We start from the raw sequence: 17508 nt of genomic DNA on the forward strand, positions 1-17508 counted from the left end.
TCCTTATGGGTGATGGAGAATGATGTTGATTATAACCATTTGAGACTTTAGAATTTATCTAGGAGCAAGAGAATGGGTTATTGGGTGTAGAAACACCATTAATAAGGACTATGAAGCTTTATTCTCACCAAGTGTTTGATAAAATGCTTAAGTGACCAAAATATGGAATCCCTTTGACATGTATTGCTATAGATTAAAGTTGAAAGAGTTGACAAACGTTGTATTACGCTCGAGAGCAAGAAGTTAAGGTATGTGTGGCTAACTCTTTATATTTTGGAATGTCTATGATTCTCCCTACGTCCCATTCATAATGACTATTACTAGTTTATTCAGAAAGTAATTATGCCTTAGTCCCAACTTCTATTCTCTAGATGGCATAGTTTCATAATCATTCAATATTCTATGAGTTTCAGTTATGACAAGTCAACTTATTATGAATACACATCTCAGTCTAGTCCTATTCAGTATTCCAATATCATGTAACTTAGTATGGTTCAGTATTTCAGTATCATGTATTACAGTATGATTTTCAGTTCATAATTCTAAATTCCGGAATATTGAACACTTGTATTTTGGGCCTAAGGCCGTAGTTATATATACGTATACTTGGGCCCGAGGCCGCAATTGGTGCACATATATATATATTGGGCCTAAAGCCACAGTCTATTTATTCAGATAAACAGTTGGTTCATCATTCGGAAGAGGGAGTATTCATAACCGTACCTCCTATGTTTAGTTCAGTTATTAGTTATCATTTTTTCTTTCAGTATTTACAGTTATTTCCTTCAGTTGTTTTAAATACCAATGCAATTCAAATGTACTGATGTCCCTTTTTGCCCGGGGCCTACATCTCGCGATGCAGGTAATGATTTACAGGTTGACGATTCTGCTTGTTAGGACATCTCGTATCAGCTATTGGTGAGCCTCAGTCTTTCGAGGCATTATCCCTCTTTTTTTACAGTCATTATAGTATTTCATTTAATAAGGTATACCGGGGACCTTGTCTTGGTATACAGTTAGCATTTCAGTATTCTTCAGAGGCTTCGTAGACTATAGCCCAGTCAGTCAGATATTAGCAGGCTTTTATGTGTTAGCCTTGTCGGCTACTCGTTTATATTTGTAGACTTTTCAGTACTTTCCGCATTTATAATATGTCAGTCAACATGTTGAATGTTTATATTCAGCTTATAGTTATACCACATGTTAATCCAGCCATCCAGTTGGTTCGCTCGGTCACATGTAGTTAGGCACCGAGTGTCGTGTTACGCCCAGGCCATGGTTCGAGGCGTGACATCATCGCTTCACCATGACCATTCCATATTTTTGGCGTTTTAGGGCCATAAACAGGAATTCTGCACTATTCCCAAATTTTCGTGTGCTAGCGTACGCCATCTGCATGCATCCGGGCGCCCGGACTAGAATCGCCTAAAATTTTGTCGGCCTATTTAAAACGTCCTAAGGAACAATAGTCACCCCTTCGCCATAAGCGTTCCTCATTTTTGGTATTTTAGGGCTATAAAACTGAAATTCTGTACAATTTTCAGATTTTCGTGTGCTAGCCCACGCCATCTGCATGCCTCCGACGATCGGACACTAATCGTCTAAAACTTTGTCGTCACATCAAAAACGACCTAAGAAACAATAGTCATTGCTTCTCCATGTCGTTCCTCATTTTTTGGCATTTTAGGGCCATAAAACTGAAATTCTGCACAATTCCTAGATTTCCGTGTGCTAGCCCACGCCATCTGCATGCCTTCGGCGATCGGACACTAATCGTCTAAAATTTTGTCGTCGCATCAAAAACGACCTAAGAAACAATAGTCATTGCTTCTCCATGATCGTTCCTTATTTTTTGGCGTTTTAGGGCCATAAAACTGAAATTCCGCACCAATCCCAGATTTTCCTGTGCTAGCTCACGCTGTCTGCATGCATCCGGGTGATCTGACCTTAATCGTCTAAAATTTTATCGTCCCATCAAAAATAACCTAAGGAACAATAGTCATCGCTTCTCCGTGGTCGTTCCTCATTTTTTTTGGCGTTTTAGGGTCATAAAACAGGAATTCCGCACAATTCCAAGATTTTCGTGTGTTAGCCTACGTCATCTACATGCATCCGGGTGACCGGACTCGAATCGCCTAAAAATTTTCCGCCCCATCAAAAACGTCCTAGGAACAATTGTTATCGCTACGCCATAGTTCCTCGTTTTTTGGCATTTTTTCGGGCCATAAAAATGGAATTCTGCATCATTCCCAGATTTTCGTATGCTATAACGAACGCCATCTGCCTGCATCCGGGCGACCACACTCGAATTGTCCAAAATATTTTCGGCGCATCAAAAATGACCTAACTTCATGACATTATCCATTTATTTTGGAATTTTAATTGTGAAATTTGAAATTCCATGATAATGGTTACTATGCAAAGTTTGACAAGCTAGAATCTATTTTATACCGAAGATAAATAACTTGCGGCAAAATTACTTGATCTAAGTATAACTTGCAGTTGAAATACTTGATCTAAAGGTAAGACGCCTGTTTCTTAGGCGACGTGCTTAAAAATTCCGAGTAACTTTGAATTTGAAACAAATCAATTATAACAGCATAAATTGGGATTAACGGGTAAAACAGATTACTAATTTACTCAAGAGGTAGAAATTTAAAAGAACAATTCTACGTACATTTCGCATATTGTTACAAAACGTTACACACTAAAAGTAAAGTTAAAATTTGTTTGTCACAGAGAAGTAACTGAACTACGCGTGAATTGTTTAGAATGCCATTAAATTTTCAACGTCAATGTATGACTCATTACTCCACACATAAACACATTATCAGTCGGTATATTTCACGACATAAAGTTTAAAATACAAAAAAAAAAAAAAAAAAAAAGGAGGTGGGAATTCATACTTGCCATCGCAAAACTCCTTGTAGTTTCTCTCGCCATTATACTATCATTTGATTCAATTAAACATGGAAACCTTCAAGCTGCCTCAATTTTCAACTATTTCACACAAAACCAAATCATGAATAAAACTTACAATGTTAACATGTTTGGTAAATACCTCATGAATTACAGAGCCCAGATTTGATACAATTGCCTCACCTTACGAGTATACTATGTTACTCAAACTCTCCGAAAATATCATTGGGTGCGTGTCAATCCTCCAAAAGTAGTGCATTTTGAAGGATCCGACATAGATGCAACATCATTTTGGAGAGTCCGCGCAACATAGGGAATATATATCGGTTAGATGAGAAGCTCTGGTAGCTAAAAAATAATAATTTACATGAATTTACGGAAAGAAAAACTACAGAAACTATCTACAACAAGAAAATAAAAGAGGGAAAAAACAAACAATTGCGTAATGCTACTCCCCGTGGATCATGACAGACTGAAAGTGTACTCTCTTGATTTCAACAAAGGTTGAAAATTCCTTGCTCATAGGTTGTTTCCACGGTTCACCATCCATCTGCATATACGCTTCTTTCCATTCGCCACCTCTCAATTCAAACCTAATTGCTGAAGCCTAGTGAATAGAAACAGATTTTTTTTATTAAACCTGAATCAATAATGTCAAACAACTCCGACCAGCAGTGGTTGTGGTAACAATAAAAGTGTCTTAGAACAAATGAACTGATGAAAACATGAACATGAGTTATGACATTCTCTCTGCAAAATATGTGTGTGTGTGAGAGAGAGAGAGAGTGTGTGTGCACGCTTGTGAGAGTGAAAGACAACAAATCGCTGAAACATATGAAGCTTATTAAAGTGGCAGAAAAGCAATAAACTCTAACATATACGTTTATCAATGAAGTTTCTAGATCTTGCATCTACTTATCGAGGGAATACGAGAATCTAATCTTTTGTGTGTGTGCGCGTGCGTGTGTGAGAAAGAGAGATTTTATGCGGGTACTCGTACGAGAGTGAAGAAGGAAGGAAAACAAGGCTAGTGTTCCATAAGAAGCAAAATGAAGGACAGTAAGACAAGAAAAAAAATTCTATTAAAACCCCCCCCCCCCCCCCCCCCAAAAAAAAAAATCATTCAGCGTTCGACAGGAAATTATACAAAGCAATGCACATGACAATTTCATAAAATAGAGGAGAACAGTTTCCAGCGAGCAGAGCATATCTAAATTGATTGCACTGTGATACCTGGGCAATATGTTTGGCGGAGATGAGTTCAACCATAACCATAGAAGCATGCCACCCATGTTTCAGGCCAAATATTTCAACATATCCATCATCTGCATGGGCTTCAACAAAACCCCTCTGAAATTTCAAAAGCAAGTGAAAAGAAGTCAATATTATTGTTTGTAAAATGTTACAGTGGATAATGCCTTCGCTTATTTCAAAAATAGCAACTGATTCATTGAGTAGGATATAGCACTTGGGGTCTTCGGCTCTCATTGAGCTCAATCTTAGCATGGAAATATAGAAAACTCAGTACCCTCAAAGACACAGCTCAATTGTTTATTTTTTCAGTATGTAATAACATCATATTCAGTATTTCAAGAGGAAGGTGACTAAAAATGAAGTTGCTTGATAAAATGAAAGGAACTATCAACTTCTTCTACTTAAAATGTCCAACGAATTTTCAGCCAAAAATCCTAATTGATCAAACATGTCTATTTGTCTACCAGGGGCCTGATTTAAGTCAATTGAGGTTCTTGCAGCCCTCTGGATACATAGTCCTAAAAGTAAAAGGACAAATGCAAAATGGAAGTGCATCACCATTAGAGTACAAAAGTCACTGTCTGATGCATCTAATAAAAAAAAGAATACCTTCTCCAAATACTCTGGCTTCAAATTCCCCCATGGATTCCTTCCACTGCCATAGCTTGGAAGATTCAAAGTGACTATAGACCGAACACTACAACATGAAGGAATGTAAAGGTCAAGTAAAAGGAGGTATATATATAAAACTTCAGAACATGTAACAATTCATTAGAAGCACTATATTTGTCAAAATATCCCAAGAAAATTTGAGGAATCCAAGTGATTCTGCATCTTGTGATGGATTTTTTAGTACATTGCTCTAACAGACACCACAGGATGAATGTCAACCTTGAAGGGATAGGGACTTGCTCCCACTTTGAGCTATTGACCTTCTTGACATATAACCGCAGAATGTTATTTAATCCCCTGCATCAAAAAAATACTTCAGGAGATCAGATAATTTTTTATAACCTTCAAGTGATCAGATATATGCTTCAGTAAACTAAACTTAAAACCCAATATATGCTCTAAAATGAAAACAGCAACAATAACAAGCGGGCAACAAGATCTTTCCAAAAACATTTTCTAAATGAGCTAATTACACAACATCAAAATCCAGTAGAATTGTCCCGAAGAAAAGCTTGGAAGGTAAAACACCATATCTAAAGCCATTGTGTATCGAAAGAAGAGAAGAAGGCATATATCGTATACGAAATACCGCTTATGATATAGCTACCTACAGTAGTATTCACATGGAGCAAGTAATTAAAGTGGAGAGTTAAATTTCTAATCAAGTATAATGCAAGACAACTAGCTCTATATTTAATTAAAGACACAAATCTTCAAGACAAACTACATTTTGTTATTGAGTTGTTAGAAAGTACATGGAAGTGGTTTTCTTGTGCATGACTTTGGCCGGAAGAACTCTTAGCTTTAGCTAGCGTTTGACCATAGATTCCCAAATTTATTCTGAAAAATCTGATTTGGGTGAAGTTTGGTTTGAAGGTGAAAATGTGTTTGGACATCAGTTTTCAAAATATATTTCCCAAATTTATTTTGGAAAAACATGAAACATGGCTTATACCCACAAGTTCTAAAAACTATCACAAATACCCAACAGTACCATTATCAATAACATTCATTAACCATAGTCCTGAACATAAATAAATTTGATACAAAATTATCATTTTTATAATGAACTACATGATACACTATCAGGTGACCGAAAAGACGAAGCAACATTGTTACAAAATAATAAATGGTGGGCTCTTTTATAAAATACAAAAGTTTAGGGCAATTTTAGAAAAATGTAATAGTGATATTTTGGCCCAAAACCAGCTATTGAGCTGGTTTTGGGATTTGGGATTTTGCCAAAATGTAGGCAAAATCTATGGCCAAACATGTGTTTGCCAAATAAAACCCAAATTTATTTTGGCAAAATCTATGGCCAAACGGGTCCTTAAGATGCTATAAATAAGGAGCAAACACGTGTTAAACCAATCTATCAGGACATTTGTGGTCTTGATAAGTGATCTCTTATAGTAATATCATATCAAACCTGTACACGCTATCTTTCATGCCTAAGAATATCAGTATTCTGCATTCAGCGATAGATGTATGTAAATTTGATAGGCCAGCTTGACAAGCAACTCTTTTGATCTGAAGTGCAATGAGAGAGATATCTTTTTTAAGACTAGGACTAATGGATCCAGTCTACAAATGTCACCAAGCAGGGCCTTACTGATAGATAAAAGAAATGGTTTATATCTCTAATTTGTTCTGACCCCAATCTCTGATGAATTAGACAAGTGAGAGGGAAGTAAATTGTATGATTATGCATGTAGGGAAAAAAGGAAAATAGAAACAATTATGGCATCCGGGATTTGAGTGGATAATTGAGTGAGACAGTTCCAACCTTAAGCCAGGATCGCTGCTACAAGGTGCAAAGAACCAGCCTTGCTTGCAACTATATCCTGAGTAAATCAACTGCAGTAAATATTCTAGTTAGAATCTAGAACCTTGAACCCATGAAATTAAATATAGTATACTATGAAAAGTAAAAGCATCGATTAGTATACACTTCAAAACTTGTATAAGTCTTTGTGGCAGAAGTTTAAAAGGCAAGTAGTGGCTATAAAACATCAAAGGATGGCAACACTTATGCTGCAGTAAGAACAACAAATCATCTGACAAGCATTACTGACTATAAAACTGCTAGCCATCATATGCATAGAACAAGAGTCTTAACGTAACTTTCGCTAGATTATCGCATACTACAAACGGAATCAAAGATCAGAACACTATCATAGGATATATTATGCAATTTTCAGTTAGTAACCCAAATACCCTAAATCTATCAAGAGAAACTGAAGAATTTAAAATCTCCAACGAAAAGTAACCCAAGCAGAAGAAACTGAGTACTGATGTTTAAAAAAATGAGAGATCAAACTTTTCGCTGGTCTTCCTTCAACAGGAGAAACTTCAATTCCTAAACATGTAAGATTCTTGATTTAATAGGTATTCTAGTGAGTCTCTCCATTAAAATAGGTCTCACTCAAATCCTTAACGACAAAACAAGAACGCAAAAGAAAATCCAGATAAACATCCATGCTAGTCACTACAGTACTTCATAAGAACCAATAGTGGGAACTAAAACAGAAAAGTATTTTTTCCAAGCTCCATCTTCAATTAGATACCCTAGATGTTTCAGGAACTGATGAGCTATAAATTTTAACAAGAAAACATATTCATTGCTTGAATGAATAATGGAATATCCACTTGCAATATTCAAAAAATTTGTATAGTCCTCTTACCAAATAAAATGAAAAAGACAAAAAACAACAAAAAAATGGAAGCAATGCGACTAGAGGAAAAATTCAATACAAATACTTTCTTGGTGGTCACAGAACGTCAAATTACATGCATTGTTCAATTTAAAAAGCACAATTAAAAATATGTCAGCACAGGCATGTGTTACCAAAACTTTGGTCTTTTGCCCAATTTCTAAACTCCACATTAGAAAGCCATCTTGTGCAAATTGATCACCTAGATTTAAGTGGAAAGAGTTGAGATCCTATTACTTGAATTATAGCTCAGTCGATATATGGCTTCCAAGGTTTTATGGGTCTTTGGAGAAACTTTATTCTGTTAGTGCAGAGGCCCTTTTAGTGTTCACCAAATATTACACATCTGGGACTGAAGTTTGCTTCACTTCAGACATATGTCCCTTTCCTTGTTAGAGGTGCTGCTGGTAATACATTTCTTCATTTGAGAAGTATCTATGCTTTATCAAGTTGAATTTAAGAAAATAATAGATCAAGCAACTTTTTAAAATTAAAACTAAAAGAAATGAACCAGTTTATGATCAAGAACGAGAGCTTCAACCTTGTTTGAAAGAGGACCTTGAGCAAGGTATGGCTTTTCATTGCGTAGATGGTGAAAACCATAGGCAACTTGCGCGTCCATTCCTGCAATATTAGTGGTAAAGACAAATTGTCACAGCTGCTTGTTTATCACATATTGTTGAACAAAAATAAAAATAAAAGTATGACACTGAGTAAGCAAACAGGCAATTTTCTTTGTTGATAACTTTGATTTTATTACCTTGTCTAGACAATGTCTTTTCTTCTCGAGGCAGGGTAAGTTGGTGGTAGACACCAAGAGCCATTTTTTTGGGGTTAAAATAATTTCCCCTCTATCCCAATTGGTTTGGCATCATTTCCCTGTATACAGATTTTTGGGAGTTCGAGTCACCCCAAGAGCAAGGTGGGGAGTTCTTGGAGGGAGGGGAGCCGAGGGTCTATCGGAAACAGCCTCTCAACTCCAGGGTAGGGGTAAGGTCTGCGTACACATTACCCTCCCCAGACCCCACTAGTGGGATTATACTGGGTTGTTGCTGTTGTACAGATTTTCGGGATGTATAGGAAAGTGTGCCAACTTATCTAGCATCTGGCCCTATCACTTTAGTAGCAGCAGTAATTATAGTTTCAATAACTCCAAATAACAACTGTTCTCAAAACTAGCAAAAGTGGTGGTACAATGGTGGTGATAGAAACTATTTTTTCTTATTTTTAGCAACTCCAAATATTGACACTGGAAGACCAAGTGCTAGTTGAGGGAGTATATGTATTTGTAGAGGCACTGCCAACTAAGAATAGTAACATCAGCTTAAGCTATAAGATATAATCAAGATAGATAACAAGATACACGTAAAGAAGTGGTTTTGCCAGAATTGATTGTGGATTTTCTAGTATTCATACAAATCTAAAAGAATTTTATATTTTTCTAATAACATCAATGACACTGATCTATATAGACCAGTCACATGTCTTGCCAGATAGCAGCAAATAAATGTATATAAAGTAATAAATCATGATGTCGAAAGTACTTTGATGCTCTAGTTAGACCAAGTTACTGTTGCACACCTATGCTAAAGTAATTGTAAAATACTCCTTGATAGTAGGACGACTTCTCTGGTAATTGCCCATAAACTTCCAATTCCTGCACAACCAACATCGTAGATGAATTAGTTGAAACAGCTAGAAAATTAAATATGTTCATAATGACTCAATTTAAAGTATTTTTTTTTTTTAAAAAGATGGAGGTTTATCCTTAAGGCAGGTCATTGACAGAATGAACCTTCGGCATATCCATTCAATCAAAACAAGGAATGAAACAAACAAACATATGATACCTTGCAACTTGCAAGCTGACAGAAAAAAAAAAGATGCATGTACTAAACCAATATATGGAGATGCGCGTTCTAGTTGAGCATCTAACTGTACCAAAACACTAATCACATAAGCAAAAGTACTGTAATATTACATTTAGAATGAAAACCATCCAAGTGATACTTAGATGCTAAATTCCCAAGAAACGTGTAGTAATCATATCCTTGAAGCATAACTAATTTACTAAGACCAATGAAATAGCACTGTACGAACAATGAATGACTTTAATCAAGAGAACATAAGTGTATCTATTAACAAGTCTCCATGCATTGATTTCCTTGGGACCCTATGAAATAGCACCAAACAAACAATAAATGGCTTTCATTTGGAGAAGCATAAGTATATATTAACAAATCTACAGCACATTGGTTTCCTTAAACTACAAATTGGCTACGCCAAATTGCAAATCTCACAAGGCACTTTTGGGCCCCGAGTAGTATATTAACCATGAAGTTGGTAGTTTAGCACACTGATGACCAAAAGTGGCGAGGAATGACTCATTGACAAACTCCCATTCTGTCAACTGGGGAAAAGACATGCACTGTAGATGCTTCTGGAGTCATCTAGTGTGCTGCAAATAGCAGAGTGAGTGATCTTTATGGCTCAACAAACACATGCTTAGATTTTAGGTCCTCTAGTATCAGTTTTCTAGTTGGTGAGAGAGATGGTCACTGGATTCGACAGGCAGCAGCTGCATGCTATTTTGCCAATAATAAGCTGAGAGCAGTTGGCATGGAAGAAGATTAAGCAAAGTACAATTTTTAGCACTGTGGATATGGTGCTCATACTAAAAGATCAACAACATATGATAACGAGCTACAAGAAGTAAACATCTGACCGGACGTAATAAACTTTATGAAGGAAAAACATGTAGTGAGAAATTACATGAGACAAACGAAATCAGGGAATAGGTTTTACTCCAGATTACTATACTATTAAGGACGATAATACAGATTAGGACCAAGACTACCAATGCATGTCCATTCAAGATACCAGAATGAGTTTCAAAATAATGGATAAATCAATCACCTCATCAAGAGATGCACACTCCGAAGGTTTTAAAGAATAAGGTGTCTCCAAAGCTTCCCCAGCTGGCATTGATATTACAAGATTCCAGCTGCAAATGAAAGCTGTTGTTTGATAAAGTTGCTAAGAGTACATATGATGTTCAAATAATTAAGGTAGAAGACAAGAAAGAAGAAATGACAACTAATCTCTTATATCCATCCTAAAGTAAACACTTCTTGCAACTGCATGAAATTGATATAAACTCGTGTTCTGTTTTACTAAATATCTTCATTGACACATTGATTTTACTGGCACACAAAGAAAAATAAATTAAAACATTTTCCAACAATAATACAAAGAAATATGAGCCTTACTCATGTTTCAGGTGTATCACGATTAAAAAAAAAAACAAGTTTCAAATTTCAAATAGAAACATAATGAAAAATAGAAGGTGAAATTTAAACTATATATATACTTTTGAAAGCAAATTGCACATCACATTTATAATTTTAGGAGATTGACACCATGGAATTAGAAAATGGTTTATTAACTATGGATAAAATAAAAATATTCACCTATCTAGACGGCAGATAGGACCATTGGCAACCCTGTCAAGAATTCTTTTCGTGGCTGCCTTCCAGTTAAAAGGAAATGAACCGCCCTGAAAAGAGAAGCCCCACACATTTCAGAAAAACTAGTCAGAAGAAGAGAAAGAAAGAACTGATCAAGCAAGTTGGAAAAAAGATACCAATAGGAGCTTACCCAACCAAAACTTCTCGACAAGTCATTTCCTGTACCAAGTGGAATTATGCCAGTTGGTGGAACTGGCTCCCGATCTTGTTTCTTGAGCTCTCCAAGGCAACCAAGTACCCACCCAACAGTACCATCACCTCCAGCTGCCTGCAAAACCAGAAAATTACACTCATAGCTCCTTGATTACATTGTCCTTTTTGCAACAGTTAAATAATAACAATCACAAATGCCAGAAAAGAATGCACTGGGAGAATATGTCGTGTTTAAGAAGCAAAAAGGGGCCATAATTATGTTGCATAGCATGCATACCACGACCCTTATCTTTTCACGAGTCTCTTTTGCACAAGTGTCACCAAGAGCAGCAAACTTCTCTAGGCAACTCAATCCATATTGAACGAATTCATGCGGCTTCACAGCTGAAAGGTCAAAAACCTGGCACAGTTTACCGCACGAGACAGAAAGAAGATCAAAAGGAAAGAAAATCAATGCCATTTGTGAAAGAATGACTATTTAATAAAGATATTACACTATTTAATCATCCAACTAGATGTTTTCGTAGGAACAACCTTACAACACAACCAGCTACTTTCCCCCTCACAAGGAATATCAGAACATAAGAGCCCCATCAGAAACCACAAAGCACAAAGTTTAGACAATAAGCAACCAGAGCATAGACGAACAATATTCATGAAAAAGTACCTGTATTATTTCTAACATCTTAAATGTAAGAAATTCCTCTCACTTCCAGCGGCACATAATCCAATCACATATTATGTTCTTGGTAAGTAGAGGAACAGATGGACAGAAAAAAACATCACTCCTAGTTTTCTTTTAGGTCTCATGTTGCCAATGATCCTTTCCACCATATTAAGTAGATTTTTCATTTTGCTTACATGCATCAATGTCACATGGAGATATCTAGGCTCGTTACTCCAGTAGAATGAAATGATAGATGAAAATTTTACACATAGAATCAAAATTGGATGATTGAAATAGAGAAGTGCTTCTAAGGTGTTATGCAACAGAAGGATACCCACCAAAGAGAACGCTAAGTTTCCTACAACGGTTATAAGACCAGCAATGTTATATAAAGTAAATGTTGTGCCATTAAAGTCCAACACATCCGCAAGATGAGTCTCCCAGAGACGCAGATGCAAAGATGGATGTGCAGTCACAACAACAACAACAACAAACCCGGTGCAATCCCACAAGTGGGGTTTGAGGAGGGTAGTGTGTACGCAGACCTTACCCCTACCTTTAAGAAGACAAAGAGGTTGTAGACCCTCGGCTCAGGAAAGATAAAGCGGATATGCAGTCACACAAGATTAGATAAGGTACACCTAAAATCACATGAAAAGAAGCTTTTTCGAAAGACCTACAATTCCTTGAAATCTATACAGTCTTCGCAAAAGATAAAGCATAATGGGAGAAAAAGATCTATAGGCAATACCAATTAGTTAGAAATATGTTTAAGTTATGTTAGTACATTTATTTTATGTCTTATGCCTTCTAGGAGTCTTTTTGCCCTATTAGAGATTTTTATGCAAGTGTAATAATATATAGAGAACTTTTAGTGTTCCCTCTATCCCAATTCATGCGGCGATGTTTGCCTGGGCACAGAGTTTAAGAAAGAAATGAAGACTTTTGAAACTTGTAGTCTAAAACAAGCCATAGACATTTGTGTGACTATAAGTCATTTCATTAAGGATAAAATAGGAAATTTGAAGTTAAATTGTTTTTAAATAAGTATGATATTTTTTTGGAACAAACAAAACAGGAAAGTATGACACATAAATTGGGTCATAGGGAGTAATTTTTATTTTGTATAGTGTAGGCCTAAGATGAATTTAAAGAAAGGAACATGATTAGTGAGCATTCATATGGCACACCATGACTTGTTTGAGATTGAAGTGTAGTTATTTTTGTTTAAGTTGTTGCATCAATGTCACACGGGCAAGACAGGGGCGGACGCATGTTAGACTAAGTCTGCAATACCGCTTCATCGGAAAATTTTCCATGTACACATAGAAACGATGTACTAAATAGATAAATATAAATCAGATGACACCACTTGACGTAATGGGTTGCATGGTCTGCTGGTCGTGAGTGCCAATTTGCATAATGGAGGTCATTGGTCCGAATCTCACTACATATACCTTTTGTGCATTTTTTAAGCCTCTTTTGTTAGAAAGAAAAGATAAAGGTTTTGAGAATCGAACCCTATCCTTCTCTACGTCTAAAATTGAATAAACCAATACAGCAAAAGCTGGTTTGTCCTAGTTGATGAGATCATAAACAATAATGCTGGAAAGTAATTATTTTAGTAACATAAACAGATTAGAACCAATAATTCTTAAAAGTATACTCCTCCTGCTCTGTAATCTGCAAATTTTGGGTGATTATTTGCTAGTGTTGTTACTCTTCTCAACTTCCCTTCTCTCATGTCGTTATAATCACCGGATCCAAGATTTTAACTTAATAGGTTCAACTTTTAAAGTTCTTATACTAAACTAACTAAATTTTTAAAATTAAGAGTTTAAAATCCAATATTTGTTGAAATGTTGTTGTTTTTCACATATATATCTATGATCCATATCAAAAAATACTAGGTTCCGTTAGAACCGCTAGTTGTAGAGCTGCCATTGGTTATACTGAACTATTAACTTCTTTATACATGCTAGCTGATATAACTCCAACCAACATAGCTGCGCAATAAATACCCAGAATTGATATAAAAAATTCTACTAAAAGTTTAAAGTACTACGTAATAAATTGAAAAGGGTAGCCCACATACAAAGAAAAACCTGCATCAATCAAAAAATGCATCAAAATATTTCCTTTTCCCACATGTAATACTCACATCTACACACAAAAAAAAAAAAAAAACTACACACGCGGACACGCAATGCAAAAATGTTTACCTGTTCTTCACCCATGAGATCCTGCAACCGAGCTTTAAGCTCCGGTCCATGTCTCCCACCACTTTTCGCATTAATAAACACAACCAACGGCGATTCACACGGCTTCGGAACCTCAGCCCCGTCGGCGTGAGCCATATCAAAATGCAGCTTCACTGAATCAACGTCCTTATTCTGAATCGCTTCTCTCATCGCTACCCTTAAATACTCAGGCATCGTAATCCGTTTTCTCAAATCCTCCTTATGTATCGTTACCCCTGTACATCCCATTATTGAATCTATTACCGACGATCTCGCCGACGACGTCGCCGCCGTGTTCCGACTCGTTGATAAATCTGTTGGTGTCGACTCCGGCGAACCCATGTCAAATGACTAATTTACCCCTTCTTCCCCCTTTTTTAATTGGTTATTAAAAGCCTATAATGTGTTGGATTATTTGTATAGGAGGAGGAGGAGGGTGGGTGTTTGGGGTAGGGGGTGGGGTGGGAAAGTGGAGATGAAGAAAGGTATTGGATATGGCGTTTGAATTTGGTATAAGAATAGAATATTTTAAAAGTAGTAATATTTGAAAAAGAATGTTGAGTTTGGAAAAACAATTAAAAGTAAATACCTGTCACATTTTATGGCCTTGATTAAAGACAAAAATTAAGATTTATCTTCAACTAATACAAATATATAGGAGTGTAAGTTTTTTATATATTGATGGTATAATTAGTAACTAATTTGCTGATTAAAATTTACTGCTAGTATAAGAATTTGAAATTATTATTGCATATAATATAAATTTATATTTATATATGTTCATATGGATGACAGAAAACATTAGCATAGCGAGTGAAATGATAATAAACGTAACATCAAAGTTAAAAGGTGAAATAATTTAATCATTTTAAATTACTGAACTTTTGAAAATTATACAGAAAATATTGGTGTCAAATATTTTGTATGTTCAAATAAAATAGTATCATATGAAATATATTTAGAATATTTTAATATTATTTTATCTGTAAAATTTGTTCAGGGATCATTGATTTTAATTTTATTTTTTCAGTCTTTACGATCATGAGCCAGATGAATAACTAGTAGTTATGAGCAGCAATCCCTTAACTATATAGATTTTTTTTTTTTAAAATGTAAGGATACATGCTACATTTACGAAGAATTGAGAAATTAACGAAATAGCAAATTAAAAGAGCCTACAAGATTTACCATTTCTTATGGTATGTTTATTTTTTCAATTAATCAAATAGGATTTGATCCAACTCACTTTTTGTATTAATTTATGTATTATTTGATACTTAAGATATAGTTATAATCTTGTCATTATTCATCTTAATATTCAAGAATTTGTCATTTTGTTGGTCATGCCATGTTAATATTTTTCAAATACTTTTGTAAGATTCTAAAATTAGGATATATTTTAATAATGTAGTCATTGATGTGCATCTTATTGGTTTACTGAACACCAGTTGTTTTCATGATCGTTCATTTTGCTCGGCAAACTATGGCAACCTTTTTCAAAATCAAATATTTGGACTTTGATCCAACTCATCTATTATACTATTAAATTAGGTAATATTATAAACTTAAATTATATATTTTTAATAATGTTGGATGCAATTTGTTATAATCGCCATTCACATATAAAAATTGTATATTTTAGTTACAAACAAACGTGAATAAAAGGGTAGCCAGGTGCACAAAGTATTCTCCATTTACGCATGTATGATATAGACAATCTACTCTAATGCAAGTATTAGTGGTTGTTTCTACGGCTCGAACCTGTGACTTATAGGTTAATTAAGATAATTTTACCGTTATTCCAAGGCTACTAAACAAACGTGAATATTGTGCTAAAACTGGTTTGATTACGTTGCAAATCAATCTAAAAGGATGAATAGGAATTTTATTCAATGGATATTTTGACACTTTGTGAGAATGCGTTATTTTAACACTGTATAGGTCGAAATCTACCACGAAATATTTAGAGCGAGAAAGTATTGTGAAAAAATCAGTCGAGGTCGATCAGGAAATGGCGAATCTCGTAGTCGGGATGCTTATAACGGTCGAGGACGAAGTCCGCGAAAAGAACCGTAACGGCTAGTTTTTAAAATAGGATAATAAAGAAAATATTCTAAAGAATATTCTCTGTATATGTACTATTAGGGTTTACTAGGGATATCCCATAAAAAGAGGAAAAAAGATAGAAAAAAAGAGATGTAATATTGACCTGATAAGAACGGATTTCAGGAAAAAAAAATTCTTTCTCTCTAGCAAAGATACAAACACTACCTTTTTTCATCAAGATTCTTGGTCATATTATTTCATGTTTTACTGTCAGATCCGAGAATAGTTCGAACATTTTAGGATTTATGTGTCACTCATCATTGTCAGGAAGAACAATCATCCAGTTCATTCTTTATTGCTGCTATTTATTGCTAGTTACTCCTCCATTATTGTTCATACTTTTTGGATTATTTAATGCATGTTATTGTCAATCTCCCACTAGATTTGTCCCACATTATCCACATTTTAGGATCCGCATTTAGAGATATTATCATTAACTAGGTTTAACCTATCATTATCTAAATCCAATAGTTTTAACCGAAACTTATACTTTTTGGTCAAATAATTTGCCACCGTCTGTGGGGATTTCCTAGTTAAATTTTTAATTTTCTCTAGATCTATAACTAACACGGATCGCTAACATAAAAAAAATAGGAGAAAGCAAAAACAAGATCCCCTTTCTTTGTATGCACACATCTAATATGGCAAGTAATAGAGAAGAAAGAATAAAAATAATGAGTGACATCCCAACCAACCTCATGAATATCATCAATGAGAGCTCTGAAGCAGTGGACGAGGACGCAACGCCCAATGCCTCCCCCGAGCAAGGTGGGTCACCCCCTCCTCACTGTAGCATCACAAAATCTCTTAGTAAGGGAGCCTCCACATCCGTGGTAGAAGAGACGCCACCATCATAAAAAAGGCTCCTTGAGGCTTGGCTAACTGACACACTAACCAGTATCCTCCATAAGCCCGTTCGGGACACGGCTACAGGAAATGCGAGGACTCGCGTTATACCACCAGCGGACGAGCAGCACGATCAATTTCCTCCTCCAACGAAGGTATTACTCACAAGGTCATTAGTAGTGCAGGTGACGACACTCTCGCAGATATTCTGAAAAAGATAGAGTAAATGGAGAATGAGACCAAAGCACTTCGGGACCAAATGAGAGAACACCAAGAAAGGGTCGATAAGATACCGGGTGCCCCTAAGCTCTTGCCGAAGAGAGATGTCGTTCGGTTCGTCGAGCAGCCGTATAGTGATGACGTTACCCCTCATGCCATACCGAAGACCTTTAAAATGCCGCCCTATGTGA

At 35.8% G+C, this 17508-nt stretch overlaps 1 protein-coding gene across 1 annotated transcript; it reads right to left on the bottom strand.

Annotated features, from left to right (window-relative positions):
- Window positions 1-2985: 2985 nt before the first annotated feature.
- On the bottom strand, window positions 2986-14660 carry LOC104108576 (diacylglycerol kinase 7-like). The gene is made up of 12 exons (XM_009617647.4): window positions 14129-14660; window positions 11517-11639; window positions 11217-11354; window positions 11030-11115; window positions 10476-10563; window positions 9141-9216; window positions 8101-8183; window positions 6632-6702; window positions 5065-5142; window positions 4783-4870; window positions 4153-4269; window positions 2986-3526 (listed from the first exon to the last, which is right to left on the bottom strand). Exons 1-12 carry the CDS (start codon window positions 14486-14488, stop codon window positions 3368-3370), a joined length of 1467 nt encoding a protein of 488 aa, XP_009615942.1. The 5' UTR covers window positions 14489-14660; the 3' UTR covers window positions 2986-3367.
- Between the last annotated feature and the right edge of the window lie 2848 nt (window positions 14661-17508).

The sequence above is a fragment of the Nicotiana tomentosiformis genome, chromosome 11 (genome assembly GCF_000390325.3).
Source record: "Nicotiana tomentosiformis chromosome 11, ASM39032v3, whole genome shotgun sequence".
Lineage (NCBI taxonomy): Eukaryota > Viridiplantae > Streptophyta > Magnoliopsida > Solanales > Solanaceae > Nicotiana > Nicotiana tomentosiformis.

Bases quoted from the DNA above. Each gene is read 5' to 3' on its own strand.
- LOC104108576 (XM_009617647.4), bottom strand. From the start codon at position 14,488: ATGGGTTCGCCGGAGTCGACACCAACAGATTTATCAACGAGTCGGAAC. The intron at 10,564-11,029 runs GTGAATATTTTT...TTTCATTTGCAG, and splicing joins CCTATCTGCCGTCTAGATAG to CTGGAATCTTGTAATATCAA. The intron at 3,527-4,152 runs GTATCACAGTGC...TCTATTCACTAG, and splicing joins CCGCCAAACATATTGCCCAG to GCTTCAGCAATTAGGTTTGA.